At 41.4% G+C, this 15,078-nt stretch overlaps 1 protein-coding gene across 1 annotated transcript; it reads right to left on the bottom strand.

Moving 5' to 3' along the window:
• Positions 1-10,603: 10,603 nt before the first annotated feature.
• On the bottom strand, positions 10,604-14,731 carry LOC109911698 (actin, cytoplasmic type 5). Its single transcript, XM_020511059.2, has 6 exons — positions 14,610-14,731; positions 13,152-13,282; positions 12,730-12,969; positions 11,998-12,436; positions 11,571-11,752; positions 10,604-11,250 (listed from the first exon to the last, which is right to left on the bottom strand). Exons 2-6 carry the CDS (start codon positions 13,275-13,277, stop codon positions 11,107-11,109), a joined length of 1,131 nt encoding a protein of 376 aa, XP_020366648.1. The 5' UTR covers positions 13,278-13,282; positions 14,610-14,731; the 3' UTR covers positions 10,604-11,106.
• Positions 14,732-15,078: the final 347 nt, after the last annotated feature.

Below are 15,078 nucleotides of genomic sequence, written 5' to 3'. Positions count from 1 at the left end.
ATCTATTTAATTCTGTGCTAAATTATTGCCAATGAAAATTACCTTTTGCAAATGTAAAGTCACAATCCTTCAGTTTCAATCCTCAATTATTGATAGAGATTAAACAAAATGTAGATAGTTGTTTTTCCTTACTGTGCTTATATTCCCTTTTTCAAACCAACCTTTCTTTCACTCTCTTTTGTTTACTCTCCATAACTTACTTGATATTTCTTCACTATTCTAACTTGTACTTCCTGGTTCTGACTCGACACTGCTCATTAACAATTTTTCTGCCTAAATGGCTGAAGAGACATTGGGTTACTTATCCTCTTCATTCAGGTCCTACATACGTTTTGGATGCTGGTGCTGTTTGTCAGTAATTTGCTGTACAAAACTCCATAGGAAGACCTATGGCTAAAGCTAAATCTAACAAATAATCAACTTCAACTACTCTTCATAAGCTGTTCACAGCAAAATTCAACCTAATATTTTGTGTTATCATTTGATAATCTGGTGAATGCTATAGACTGAAATACAAAGGGTTAATCAGCAAGTCTTCCCAAAACAACTTGTTAATGTAATGTTACTGCACTGTTGGCTTAAAAGGAACTGTGTAAAATGTTAACTTTTCATTCAAGAAACTTATAAATGTAGTTTATATAATTTTAAACCATATCATATTGAAAGATTTAATGTCTAAACAAATGCCCTCGTGGAAACACCAAAGCTGCGTATGACTGGTTCTGTTTATCTGTAAATCGAATGACTCCTACAAGTTGAATGACCATCAATGAAGGAGAAAATAGTTTGGGTGAAAGATAGTTACTGTTTATCAATACTGATTGCAAGGTGTCAACAGCAACAGCATTGTCATCTTTCCAAATAAGTCGAATGAATTCCTTGTGAAATCTGGTATACAAGTAGAGATACGGCAGCATTGAAACATGGCAAGTAAAACGAAAGGACCTAACTAGAAATAGCACATTACAATTTAATAGGCAGCCACGTTAAATTCAAAGGTGTGACAAATAAATTAAACTAGCTTCAACTGGTAATGAACAAACCTGTTGACAAATATCAAGGAGTATTCAAAATAATATTTGGTACAATTCAAAACCAGTACAGGCAAGGGTTCCTATAAAGTACAAAAACTCCATTTGTGCAGGTAAGCAACAATGGTCAATAAACTGGTAAGAAACAGTAACTAGATAAAAAGAAAAGGCTCTCAGAAATGTAAGAAGCTGTTGAAATGCAGGAGAAGTGAGAAAATATAGAAAGAAAGGGCTGAATTTTACCAAAAGTTAGCTAAGTATCAATTTCATGGAGGCTTTCTCTCCATGAATCTTAGTGATTTGTTTTCATGTAATTTTCTGCAGTTTACCTCATTACATATACGCCACATCACTTTGGCATCCCAATCATGTTAGGGTGTGCTTGTCAGAGGCAGACGTATTTACCACTGCTGGAATCTTCTGGGATTCCTGGCACTTTTGCTATATTTGAAACCCAGCTGTACACCGGGCTAAACATTATCTTGTGGGTGCACATAGATGCCGTGGGTGACATTAATTGTAAATGCAAACTCACATTCATAAATGTTTTGCTATTTTACATGGGAACCAGTCTGATCAATGTCGTAACTCCAGCAGCAAGAATCAAGCTACACAGGTTACCTGTTCTATACCACATCAAGTTGGAATTCTGTCTAAGGGAGTGCTACTCTTTCCCTAACACCCAGTGCAACTTGACAGCTCCTAATTGTTCCACGTGGGAACATCACAAGCTGGAAAGCCTAAACTTTAAAATGTGAACTTTTAATCAACAATAGCAAAAGTGAAGAAAAAACACAAGCAAAGCTGCATTTGCTTCTGGGAACAAGAAGGACCACCAGCCTTTCAAGAAATGACAAATCTACAGTTAACAAATGATGATCTTCCCCAGTTCACATCTATTGGGAGCAAATATCAATTAGGGACTGGCTGCTTTGTGCAATGCACTAACATGCAGAAGGTGATGTTCCTCCTCACATTGTCTTCATCTTCCTCCTCAGAAGATGACTGCTGCTGTCCCAGCTCTTCTTTCTCGATCACAATCCGTCTTTGCCTGCTCTAGTAGTGCAGAGCACAGTTTGCTAGGATTATGTGACACACTCTTCCTGGACCGTATTGCAAGGCCACCCCAGACTGATCCAAGTATCAGAAGATCATCTCCAGGAGGCCTATCATCTGCTCCACCATAGCCATGATGGAAGAATGGACTCCATTATATCGACACTCTAGCCTCAGTCATGGTGCCGTGTAACCGAGTCTCTTGTCATGGTAGCAGAGGAGAGTTCTTGTTTCCTGTAATCATCCTTGTAAGGTATCTGTCCCTTGAAATGAAACAAGGACATGGGAATTCTCAAGGATATGGATAGACATTATGGCAGCTTCCAAGGTACTTTGTTCAGACTTCTAAGATGTGGCACCAATGATCACAGATCTCTTATACATTGACGGGTTGGAAATCTTTTCTGTTGTTGAAGTCTGCTGCATTTTGATGTGGTGCTCTCAATGTAATACGTACAGTCCACCTGCTCTGTACATGGGGGAAGCCAGCTTTGTTGGCAAAGCCTGCTGCCCAGGCTGCAGCATTGATCTCATCATGAGGAAACAAGGTGAAGGTGTGTGATCTGGCACAAACTGCATTGGTAACTGCCTTGATACATTTGAGAGTTAACATTTGTGAGATCCCATGCAGGTCCCCAGTGGATCTTTGGAGGTAGCCAGCTGCATAAAGGTTGAGTAAAACTGTCACATTGACAGTCCCCAGGATAAAATGGCCACCCATTCCTTCAGGTTGTAGGTCCCACTCCAACAAATGGCATAGCTCTGTAACAGTGTCCCAGGCCATCTTCACTTTGAAGCAGCAAGGTGCCTTCCTCAGATAGTGGAAATGGATCAAGAACAATAAACTCTAGGCTTCCTGTACATTCTCTGCTTCCTGAGGGGAACTGGGGAACTGTGCCATGTTCACATGGAGGCTATTTGGCATCTGCTGGAGTTGCTGCTGATCCTGGGCTTGATGACACATCAGTTCCTCGTTCAGTTTTCTACGCCTTCATAGCACTGTGCCCAGTGACCATGCCCTCTGCTGTCAGTCGATCATGACTCCAATGAACCAGTGTGGGGAATATCAGAAACACAACAGGTTCTTGGTAATGTGAACAGTCAGTATTTGCATCACTCATAAGTTTAGCAGGCTTCTTGATTCATTGGGATATGAAAGATTACAACAAGGAGAGCCGTGAAATGCCTCTTTATTGACCTTTAATGTTAGGGGATTGCAACACAAACCATGCCATGAAATTACAGGAAGATATTATAAGTGCAGGAAGATTACTGATACCTTGAACCCTCACCCCCTTTACCCAAGCAATGTAGCATTGCATTTAAAAGCATGTTGTCAGATACATACAGTTCAAGGTGACAGGTAATCCACTCTGTGCTCTTATCCAGCCTAAGAGACCTTGGATCAGCTTTGTGAAATGTGAGGGCGGAGAGGATGGGTGTGTCCAGGAATAACAGCTCAACAGTTCAGAAGTATGTCATAAATGTCAGTATCGCAACCAACATCCAAATACTTTACCTCTTTCCACAGGTACAGTCATCAGGTTATACTCTGACTAATAGTTGGATAGCAGAGATGGCAATGGGGATATGTTTTAGCAGCCAGATTATTTTAAGGTGCATGCAGTCAAAGCTGGCATTTAATGCAGTCCAATATCTGACTCCAAAAAAACACAATCTCTCCTTTTTGAAATGAGCCAATGAAGATACATTTATTTATGCAGCAAGCCAACAATTGAAAGCAAGTCTGCTTAATTACAAACATAGTGAAATTTGCTGCTTAATTAATGGCATTACAATATACTAAAACAGTGATGTTATAGACCGTATTTATTTTCCTATTCTGTTGAAAATCAGGGAAAGGATATAAAGCTAATTAATACATGAAAGGCATTTTGGCTATTAACTTTACAATTTTGAGGATTTGGTGTTTATTTTTGATTTCCCTCCTGAATGTGTTCATTCTGCTGGAGTAAAACTCCAATGCTCAGTACCTCATCCTTTTCTTTGTGTAAAGGTTGATGCTATCAAAGATCAATTGAACTGAAAAAGCATCAACTTCCTTGCTCCTGTATTCCAACCCCCTTGTAATAATGGTCAACGTATCATGGTCTCCCTAAATGCTTGCTGCAACTGCATGAATTCTCTCCCTAAGGGCATTGTTGGTTTACCTATAGCACATAGACTGCAGCGGTTAAAGAAGGCAGCTTACCACACCTCCTCAAGGTCAACTAGGGACGGGCTATAAATACTGGCCAGTCAGAGATGTCTACGTCCTACAATGGAATTAAAAAAAATACTTGCTTTCCAATGTACAAGAGCTCCCAGATCGCTTTGTACATCAACTTTTCCCAATCTATCATCCATTTAAATAATACTTTGCTCTTCTGTTTTCTCCACTAAATAATACTCTGCTCTTCTGTTTTCTCCACCAAAGTGAACAACTTCACTTTTGCTGACGACACAAAACTAGGTAGGATTGAGTTGTAAAGGAGGCTTCAGGGCAATCTAAACAAGTTGAGTGTGAAGGCAGATGTATGGCAGATGCAGTGTAAAGTGGATAAGTCTATAGCTGGACTTGATTTGAGAAACAGGAAGTTAGTGTATTATTTAAAGGGAGTTATATTGGCAAATGTGGATGAACGAAAATATCTTTTTACACCAGTCAATGAAGGTAAACAGGCAAATATGGCAAGAGAATAAGAAGGCAACTGTGGTATGTTGGCCTTCATTGCAAGAAGATTTGAATTCAGAAGTAGGGATGTCTTACTGCAGTTATACAAGGCCTTGGTAAGACTGCACCTGGAGTATTGTGTCCAGTTTTGGCCTATTTATCCAAGACACGATATACTTACCACAGATGGAGTGCAGTGAAGGTTTACTAAGCTGATACAGGGGATGACTGGACTGTCGTATGAGGAGAGATTAGTACAGGTGGGGGCAGCACAATGGTTAGCACTGCTGCCTCATAGCGACAGGGACCCGGGGTTGATTCCAGTTTTGGGTGATTGTCTATGCAGAGGTTACACATTCTCCCTGTATGTGTATGGATTTCCTCTGGGTGCTCTGGTTTCCTCCCACAGTCCAAAGATGTGCAGGTTAGGTGGATTGGCCATGCTAAATTGCCCATAGTGTTCAGGGATGTATAGATTAGATGTGTTAGCCATGGGAAATGCAGGGTTACAGCAAAAGGGTAGGGGGATGGATCTGGGTGGGATGCTCTTCGGAGGGTCGGTGTGGACTTGTTGGGCTGATGGGCCTGTTTCCGCACTGTAGCGATTCTGTGCATTCACCACAGTTTAGAAGCACGAGATCTGATTGAAATATATAAAATTCTGAAAGGCCTAGATACAGGGAGGATGTTTCCTCTGGTTCCAGAGTCTGGAAGCAAGAGACATTGTCACAAGATACAGGTAAGCCATTTAGAACTGAGAAAAGGAATGATTTATTTACTCAGGTGTGGTTAACCTATGGAATTCATTATGACAGAAGGCTGTGGAGGCTGAGTCACTGAATCTATTCAAGGAAGAGATTGTTAAATTTTAGATATTAAAGGCATCAGGGGTAAGGAAAGAAAGTGAGAATATGTCGTTGAAATAGAGGATCAGCCATGATCATACTAAGCGGTGGAGCAGGTTCAAAATGACTACAGGCCTACTCCTGCTGCTAGTTCCTACATTATCCACATAATACAGCATCTGCCATACATTTGCCCATTCACATAAATTGCCTGAATAGCCTTGAAGGCTCTTAACATCCTTTCACCACTGACAATCCCACCTAGCTTTGTATTAATAACAAACTTGGAAATATTAGCTTTGATTCCTTACACCTAATTGCTGATATAGATTGTGAATAGTTGAGACCTAAGGACTGATCTCTTCAGTAAACCCTGTTTGTCATCACCTTCCATGCTGAAAATGACCCATTTTTCCTCTCTGTTTCCTGTCTCTTAGCCAATTGTCAATCTATGCGAGTACATTTTCATCAATCTCATCTGTTTTGATTTGGCACAGTAACCTCTTAACAGGGCACTTCATCAAAAGCTTTCCATAAATCCAAATACATCAAATTCACCGATTTTCCCTCATCTATTCTACCAGTTACATCCTCAAACTAAACCCAGCAGGCTTGTCAAAAATGCTTAACCTTTCCAAAATCCATATTGACTCTGTGTAATTCCATTGGTATTTTCTAAACGTCCTGTTATCATGTCCTTTATAACCAACTCCAGTACTTTCCAGATTACTGATGTTAGGTTTTCTCCCTCCACTTTCTGAAAATAGTAGGGTAAAATATGCCACCCTCCAATTTATTGGGATTATTCCAGAATCTACAGAATTTTGGAAGATGATAACCAATAAATCCACTAGTTCCACAGCCAACTCTTTAAATAACCTGGGATGCTGATTATCACATCCTGGGGATTTTTCAGCTTTTGGTTCCATTGATTATAGAGTCATAGAGTAATAGAGAAACACAGCAATGGAACGGACCCTTCGGTCCAACTCATCCATGCCGGTGAGGTATCCTATATAAATCTAGTCCCATTTGCCAGCATTTGACCCATATCCCTCTAGACCCTTCCTATTCATATACGCATCCAGATGCTTTTTAAATGTTGTAATCATACCAGCCTCTACCACTTCCTCTGGCAGCTCATTCCATACACGCACCACCCTCTGTGTGAATAAGTTGTTCCTTAGATCCCTTTTATATCTTTCCCCTCTCACCTTAAACCTTTGCCCTCTAGTTTTGAACTCCTCCATCCTGGGGAAAAAACCTTGCCTATTTATCCTATCCGTGCCCCTCATGATTTTATAAACCTCTATAAGGTCACCCTTCAGCCTCCGATGCTCCAGGGAAAATAGCCCCAGCCTATTCAGCCTCTCCCTATAGCTCAAACCCTCCAAGCCTGGCAACATCTTTGTAAATCATTTCTGAGCCCTTTCTAGTCCTGCACTTTAATTTTTTACCAATACTAACCTTCTTCAATTCCTCCTTCCCAATATACCCTTGTTTCCCTAGATTTCTGTGAAGTTATTGTGTCTTCTTCTATGAACGTAGAACTGAATTAGTTGTTTAATTGGTGTCATTGAGTTGATATAAAATAAGGGATGCAATTCTCAAGGGGTGCAGGAGCAGAGGGATCTGGAAGTATGTATCGTTGAGGTTGGTTGGCTCGCCGAGCTGGTAGTACGCCAAAAGGAGGAGGAATACCTCTTCCAAGTGTTCAAGGATAATAGATATCCAAAGAACTGGGTCAGGAGATGCCTACAGGAACAGCATCAGAAAGATTCTACACACCCCGACACACTCATCACACTACCCTACATCAGGAACACGTCAGAAATCACCACAAGACTTCTACGACCGCTGGGCATCAGAGTGGCATACAAGCCCACATCAACCCTACGACAAGTGCTCACCCGAACTAAAGACCCACTCCCCGCCATGGACAGGACCAATGTCATCTACAAGATCCCCTGCAGAGACTGGAAGAAACACAACATCGGACAAACAGGAAGGAAACTAACAACAAGAGTACATGAACACCAACTGGCTACAAAAAGACACGACCAATACTCACTCATTTCAATCCACATGGACAAGGAGAACCACGACTTCGACTGGGAAAACACCAAGATCCTGGGACAGGCTAGGCAGAGATAAGCACGAGAATTCCTGGAAGCATGGCACTCCACGAAGCATGCTATTAATAAACACATTGAACTTGACTCCATATACATTCCACTACAGAGGAAACCCGGAAGTGAGGCAATCCATCGCAACGGACCCCAGAGTTTAAAAACCAGGTGGGGAAACACACCGACGCTTCATCAGAGGCTGCACCGAGGATGTTACCAAGCATGGTAACGAAATGTGTGCGGAACAACAAACCAGCTCGGCGAACCAACCAACCTCAACACGCACAACCTGAGCTACATATCTACTCCAAAACCTTAGGATGTATGTATCATTGAAGGTGCAGGATAAGTGGAGAGTGCAGTGAATAAACAGTACAGTGCTCTTGGCTTTATTATTAGACACAGTATTACTGCAAGGAAACGATGTTGAATTTGTACAACACACTTGTTAGACCTCAACCAGAATATTGTGAACAGTTGCAGGTGTTACATTATAGGAAAGATGCAAATGCATTGGAGCTACTGCAGAAGCACTTTACTAGAATGTTTCCAATTATGAGAAACTTCAGCTATGAGGATAGATTGAAGAAGTTGGCGCTGTTCACCCCTGGAAAAAAGGCAGCTGAGGAGATCTGATTGATGCTTTCAAAATCATGATTGGGCTGGATAACGTAAGTAGAACGAAGCTGTTTCTGTTTGTAAAAGAAACAATGGGAAAGCATAAATTTAAAGTGATACACAAGTGAAGCAAGGGTGGTGTGAGAAAATCTTTTCATCCAATGAGTTGCTACGATATGGAATACATTGCCTGAAAATGTGAGTCAGGTAGATTCAGTGGAAACATTTGCTAGTCGTGGTGTGCAGTAATATGGAGAAAAGGTAGTTTAGCACAGGATAGTAGAGCTGGACTAGAGAGGAGCCAATGTGGGTATAATGGCTTGAATGGTCTCCCTCTGTATTGCAATAATTATGATTTTCTTGTTCTCCATCAATCCCAATTGTCTTCTTCCAAGAATTTTTCTAGGAAAGGGTGTAGTCCTTGACAAGAACAGAGAAGAAAACCAACAATTGCTGGTATGATTGATAATCTGTACATTTCCAGATGGAACTAGAAGACATTTACAACTTCCTTTTGCCTCTGATCTGACACATTCATGAGGGGGAAGGGGTGGGAAAAAAAAAGTATACTCTGCATTAACCTTGTCAGGTTCCTTAAGAATCCTATATGTTTCAATGAGATCACCTCATGCTTTTGACGGCTAGTTTGTAACAGAGCGATACCAACAGCGTGGGTTCAATTCCACAGTGGTTGAGGTGATAATGAAGAATTCACTTGAGCCTGTCCCCCTTGCCTGTGGGATAGTGAAGCTTTGATTAAACCACCACCAGTCATCTCTAATGAGTGAGCAGTCCTCTTCCCCTCAAATGAATGCATAGGATCAGAGAGCATAGTCTGAGCAATTTAAAAAGGTGGAAATTGATTGTCTTGATCCAAGAATCTATGTTTATTGGATAAAGTGCAGGAAAGTGGATGAGGAATAGCAGGCCAAGTTCAAGCTAAGAAGGACAGATATCTTCAAAATGTGAAAATTAAAGTCAGTGTAATATGGATTGAAGAAGTCGCAAACCTAACCAAAAATCAGGGCATTCAAAGTGGTTTAATGATGGAATAACTCAGCTACTGATGATTCTGAATAATCTCAGAATGCAAGGGATTTTGCTAGAAGTCAATAAAATTGCCATTTGAATTAACAGTAAAACACTGGCTACATTAAAGGTTACTGAAGCACAAAATTAGACAACTTAGGGATTCTGGTATTTCCAGTCACTGTTTAAAAAGAAACCAACATATTTAGGATCTCTTTTGGCTTTATTCCTAACCACAGCCATTTCTAATTATTTCCTTTAAATGACTGTGCATATGTATACCCAGCATTAAATTATCTAATGACTCCTGAAAAAACCTGCAGTATAGTCTGCTATCTAGTCTTCTGCTGAATGCTGGGGTCAAACTTTGCTGACAGCAAGAGGTCAGAACTCATTCTTCCAAATCAACAAAAACTCTTGTCTCAATATACTTTGCTCCCAAATCTACAGAGTCCGAGAGGGCACAAACCTGAAGTGTCACATTTCCTCTACAAAAAAAAAGCTTCAACTCCTGGAAACAGAACACTTGGCTTTTCTCTACTTCCAAACAAAATCAAATCTCATGCCCCTATGCCTAAAAGAGCCTTTTAAAATATGGTGAAAGCATTTACACTAGTGACATCACATCACTCCGCCAACTCAAAAATACCATGTCATTCTTTTGCTAGTTGCTTTGTTATATCGTAGGCCAGGCATTTCACTAGATTAGCCCTCCCCCCACAAAATTTTTTTTTGCCTCCACAAGTGCTGAAACTGCCCAAAAGCATCAACTTAAGAGCTATAAAATATCATTCAAACAAACATTCTATTGCACTTGCCCACATTAAGACAGCATTCTCTCCCCCCTCCTCCACCATTGCCCAATGGAATGGATTAGTTCTGTACTTATTTGGCTCTTACCACCCACTCATTTCCCTCCCCAACCCCTGTTATCACTTTAGCATTGGACATTGAGCAACATCCTTGCCCACTATTAAAATTTAGTTTTTAAAAAAAAAAAAACACTTAATTGGCTCACTGTGAACAGGACACCTTGAAATGATTTGCCTAATTGAAATTGTAGGTTATAACCTTAAGACATTAAACACCTGATTAAGTCAGTTTAAAAAAAACTGCTTGCAACTTTGAACCACTAAGAAAAAAAAAATCAAAAACAACCAATCCACAACTGGAAAGTTGGTTAGTCAATGCATAGAAGCAATAAAGAGCAAGACACTCAAGTCAGTTTCTATAGTACTTTACTTGGTTTTCCCTCAAAATGAAATGTCAGTTGGGCATTACAGTTGTCAACATCCAGATGGACTTACAAATTTTGGTTTTCTACCATGTGAAAATGAACATTAAGGCAACGTACAAAAAGAAAATTTTACATAAATTAACTCAGATGCATAAATTTACAGGTGTAAATGCAACTTTTGCAACTCAAGTTTCAGCCCCATGAACTGCTGAGAAACAATAGAACAACAGGGTCATAAGGCCTGAAATGCAATGTGTTTCAAACCCTGCAAGAATGGCAGCAAGACAGAAAGTGATTATTTCGACAATCCAACAGTGCTCCTTTCAAAACACTTCATACTAGCTTTCTGAAGGGGATGGTAATTTCTTTACGAGTAGGCTCTTCCAGTTTCATGAGGCTAGCACGAGGTGTAATTGCCTGGGCAAAAAAAAATTATTCTTCCTTTTCAAAGTTTGCAGCAAATGCTGTGCATTTGCTTGCAGTCCATTTAGAAGCATTTGCGGTGCACAATGGATGGGCCAGACTCATCATATTCCTGCTTGCTGATCCACATCTGCTGGAAGGTAGACAGGGAAGCCAAGATGGAACCTCCAATCCAGACAGAATATTTACGTTCAGGTGGAGCAATGATCTAATGAAGGAAACAGTGAAGGTTAAATAAGTAACAGCGCAAGTGTTTATGCACTACTGATAATCCTTTCAGAACAAGGAAGGGCATTTTCTTCCTGCCATTTATGGTTTCTACTCCCATCACCAGGATGGTTTGCACATCTCAGTATGCACTGCATTAAGAGCTTGTTCACCACTTCTTCCACACAAGAGGGGAATGGGTGAAAAAGCAATGTGAAGGGATCTACATGCATGATGCCATTCATTAACCCATGAATGACCCACAGGTTACTCATGGGGGAATTGCAGTCCCAAGCAATGTCACCTTATTGGAAAACCTACCTTGATTTTCATGGTGCTGGGTGCAAGGGCTGTGATTTCTTTCTGCATTCTGTCAGCAATACCAGGGTACATGGTGGTACCACCAGACAATACTGTGTTGGCATATAGGTCTTTACGGATATCAACATCACACTTCATTATAGAGTTGAAAGTAGTTTCATGGATGCCACAAGATTCCATACCTGGAAGGCAAGAAAAAAGGTTAGCTGAAACTGTGGAGGAATTGGGCCATCCTACTCATGATGTTGCATAAAATTAATAATACATGCAACTTTCAGGACAAGATGATATCATGCCAGGACAAGTCTCCATTGATGGCACCTCAGTGTTAAATAGAGACATGCCTAGAATTCCAGCTATATCGTTGCATATAACACATTAGAACTAGTTAATTTCCAGATCACATTCACTGCATTTTAATACCTACCCAAGAAAGATGGCTGAAACAGGGCCTCAGGACATCTGAATCTCTCATTGCCAATGGTGATGACCTGACCATCAGGCAGCTCATAGCTTTTCTCCAGGGAAGAGGAGGAAGCAGCAGTACCCATTTCTTGTTCGAAGTCCAGGGCTACGTAGCACAGTTTTTCTTTGATGTCACGGACAATTTCCCTTTCTGCTGTGGTGGTGAAAGAGTACCCTCGCTCTGTCAGAATCTTCATGAGGTAGTCTGTCAGATCACGACCAGCCAGATCCAGACGCAGAATAGCATGTGGAAGTGCATAACCCTCATAAATGGGCACAGTGTGGGTGACACCATCACCAGAGTCCATAACAATACCAGTGGTACGACCAGAGGCATATAGGGACAGCACAGCCTGGATGGCAACATACATGGCTGGGGTATTGAAGGTCTCAAACATGATCTGAGAAAAAAAAGTTAATGTTAGTGAAAAAGTAAAACAAGATGCATACACTAATTTTTAAGCATGCCAGCATGCAGAAAATGGAAAAGTGCAACTCAGAAGGTGGCAGACAGAAACCAAACAAAAAGATGAAGCAGAAAAGAAACCTGGAGACTTCAGGGGAGAAATTCCAGAAGCAGAGGAGCATCCTGGAAACATTGAAACAATGATTAGGTCAGGAGATTTTAAAAGAGATAAGTACATGGAAAAAAGTTTATGGAAAACAAGATTTTATTACTAAAGCAATAAATTACCTGAGTCATCTTTTCTCTGTTGGCTTTGGGGTTCAAAGGAGCTTCTGTGAGGAGGACAGGGTGTTCTTCAGGAGCAACACGGAGTTCATTGTAGAATGTGTGATGCCAAATCTTTTCCATGTCATCCCAGTTGGTGACAATACCATGCTCGATGGGGTATTTCAAGGTAAGGATACCTCTCTTGCTCTGAGCCTCATCACCGACATAGCTGTCCTTCTGTCCCATACCAACCATAACACCCTGGAAACAGGAACAGCCAGTTATGAATACAGGTATTGCAATAGACAGAGTATCACCCAAGTCTGGGAGCTGCACAGCATGACTAGTTGCTGAACTAAATTGACTCATTCAAGTTAAAAAAGATCTAGTTTGGATATTTTTGAGCATGCATTTAGTGTATTAATTTGAACACTAAAACCTACCTGATGTCTGGGACGACCAACGATGGAGGGAAACACAGCACGGGGTGCGTCATCTCCAGCAAACCCAGCCTTGCACATACCAGAGCCATTGTCTATGACAAGTGCTGCAATCTCATCATCTGCCATTTTGACTAAGGGGGGGAAAAAAAAACCTCAGTTCAGTGTCACCTGTCAAACTGGAATATGGACTGTCAACAAATGAGATTCCACAAATCATTTCCAACAAGTTAACTTCTCAGCTCAGGTACTACATTGAGGAGAGCAAATAGACCAAAGTGAATGGCTGCTTAAAAAGTACTTTTATCATGAGTAAGAGCAATTCATTTCTAGCTCATTAGTTGGCAGATTTTCCTCATCAAGTTCCGTGCCATGGTCTGCTGGGTACAGAACAATGTCACATATGGCTCAGCTAATCAGACTGAACAATTCCATAAAAGGATATGGCTTGAGTCTAGCCAGGATTGACCCCACCCCCTCAACTTTACTAAATGCTAGTCTTTAAATGTACCCCAATACCCCCAAACCCCTCCCATTCATTGAAGAGATCCCAATACCTGTCCTTTGTTCCACTGAAGCTCTATCACTGGTATTTAAATAGTTGTACATTGCAAGTGCTCTGTTCTTCATGCTCATAAGCCACACCTTGTCACTGCTCAATTCCAGATTCCAATAAAGCCAAAGTAACTGTCCCACCCAAGCCAGTAGTTAAATACTAGAAAATGCAACCAAAAGAAAATCAAAGCTACCCATCTTTGAGAGCAGCATTTTGAAATCAAGTGACCATGACTTATTGGTCCACACATACACAAAAGGGAACAACCCATCATGCACATTAGACAAGCAGAAGTCCAAGAGCATTGATTCTTTAAACATTTTTTTTTAAAAAAGTGCTCATTAGCTACCACAAAAGTGAGCCAGGCTTCATAACCCTCAAATCAGCAGTCCAAGGATTTTACCAGTTCAGTTGCATGTTACAAATTTTTTCAACCTTCAGTGACAATTTTAGAGACACTATACTCCCATGACAATAGATCCTTCCACTGATTCTCTCCATTTCAGCCTAGTTTCCTATTCAGCCACACCATTAATAATAAAAAAAATCTCTGCCCTGCCTCAAATAAGAAAGCCAAAATCCTCTTAGAATAATAGCATTTCTTCCAAAGAAATTAAGTTACAAATCCAGGAAAAAGAGAAGAAATCACAACAGAAGAAATCGCAAAAAAGGTCTCTCACCAGTTTGGGACCGTTTTCTGGGCTACTCCATCAATTTTAACATGCACATTCCAAATTGATATTAAGCAGGTGACAAACAGATTTTCTTTTAAAAAAAAAAGAGAAAAAAATGCAAAAGCTGCACAATTTCTAAATACTTGAGAAAGAAAACTCCCTCCCTGCACAATCAATGTATCCCACACTTATCAACCCAGCCATCCCATCCCTTTTCAGACAGCTTTCTACCTGTTTGGTTAGTGTCAGGTCAACCAGTGGTGAACACGTCCTCTCCCTGGAGCTGCCGAAGTGAGTGTGACCGCTCTCACCCTCTCCCCACTCTCTAATGGAACCAGACCCCGCCCCCAACTCTCCCGGCCGCGCGCACCCACTCTGCACAGACATACCCATATTTGGGTATCTTTCACCACCTCGTGCTCCCATTGGCCGAGATGGCGCCGCACGCGCCCCTTGCCCGCGGAGGGGGTCGTCGCGCGTCCTCGCCGCTCGCCTCCTTTGCTACCCCCACCCCGCAAAAACCCCGCCAGCAGTCTCTCATTGGTCAATCGGCGGCGCCGGCGCCGGCGCGCGGCAAATGAGGATGGGGCCCCGCAGTGTGAATTGCCATGTAATGGTTAGCAGGTCATTCTAACGGGTCGGACAACAAGCGAGCGGCTGTCCCCGCCCCGGCATCTGAATATGCCAAACCATCCCTCTG

This window comes from Rhincodon typus, chromosome 23, assembly GCF_021869965.1.
Source record: "Rhincodon typus isolate 14 chromosome 23, sRhiTyp1.1, whole genome shotgun sequence".
In the NCBI taxonomy this organism is placed as follows: Eukaryota; Metazoa; Chordata; class Chondrichthyes; order Orectolobiformes; family Rhincodontidae; genus Rhincodon; species Rhincodon typus.
This window is presented reverse-complemented; position numbering and strand designations above follow the sequence as displayed.

Coding starts and splice junctions, on each gene's coding strand:
- LOC109911698 (XM_020511059.2), bottom strand. CDS start 13,277: ATGGCAGATGATGAGATTGCAGCACTTGTCATAGACAATGGCTCTGGT. Junction 11,753..11,997: donor GTTTCAGCCATCTTTCTTGG/GTAGGTATTAAA, acceptor CTTGCCTTCCAG/GTATGGAATCTTGTGGCATC. Junction 11,251..11,570: donor CCAGCACCATGAAAATCAAG/GTAGGTTTTCCA, acceptor TTCCTTCATTAG/ATCATTGCTCCACCTGAACG.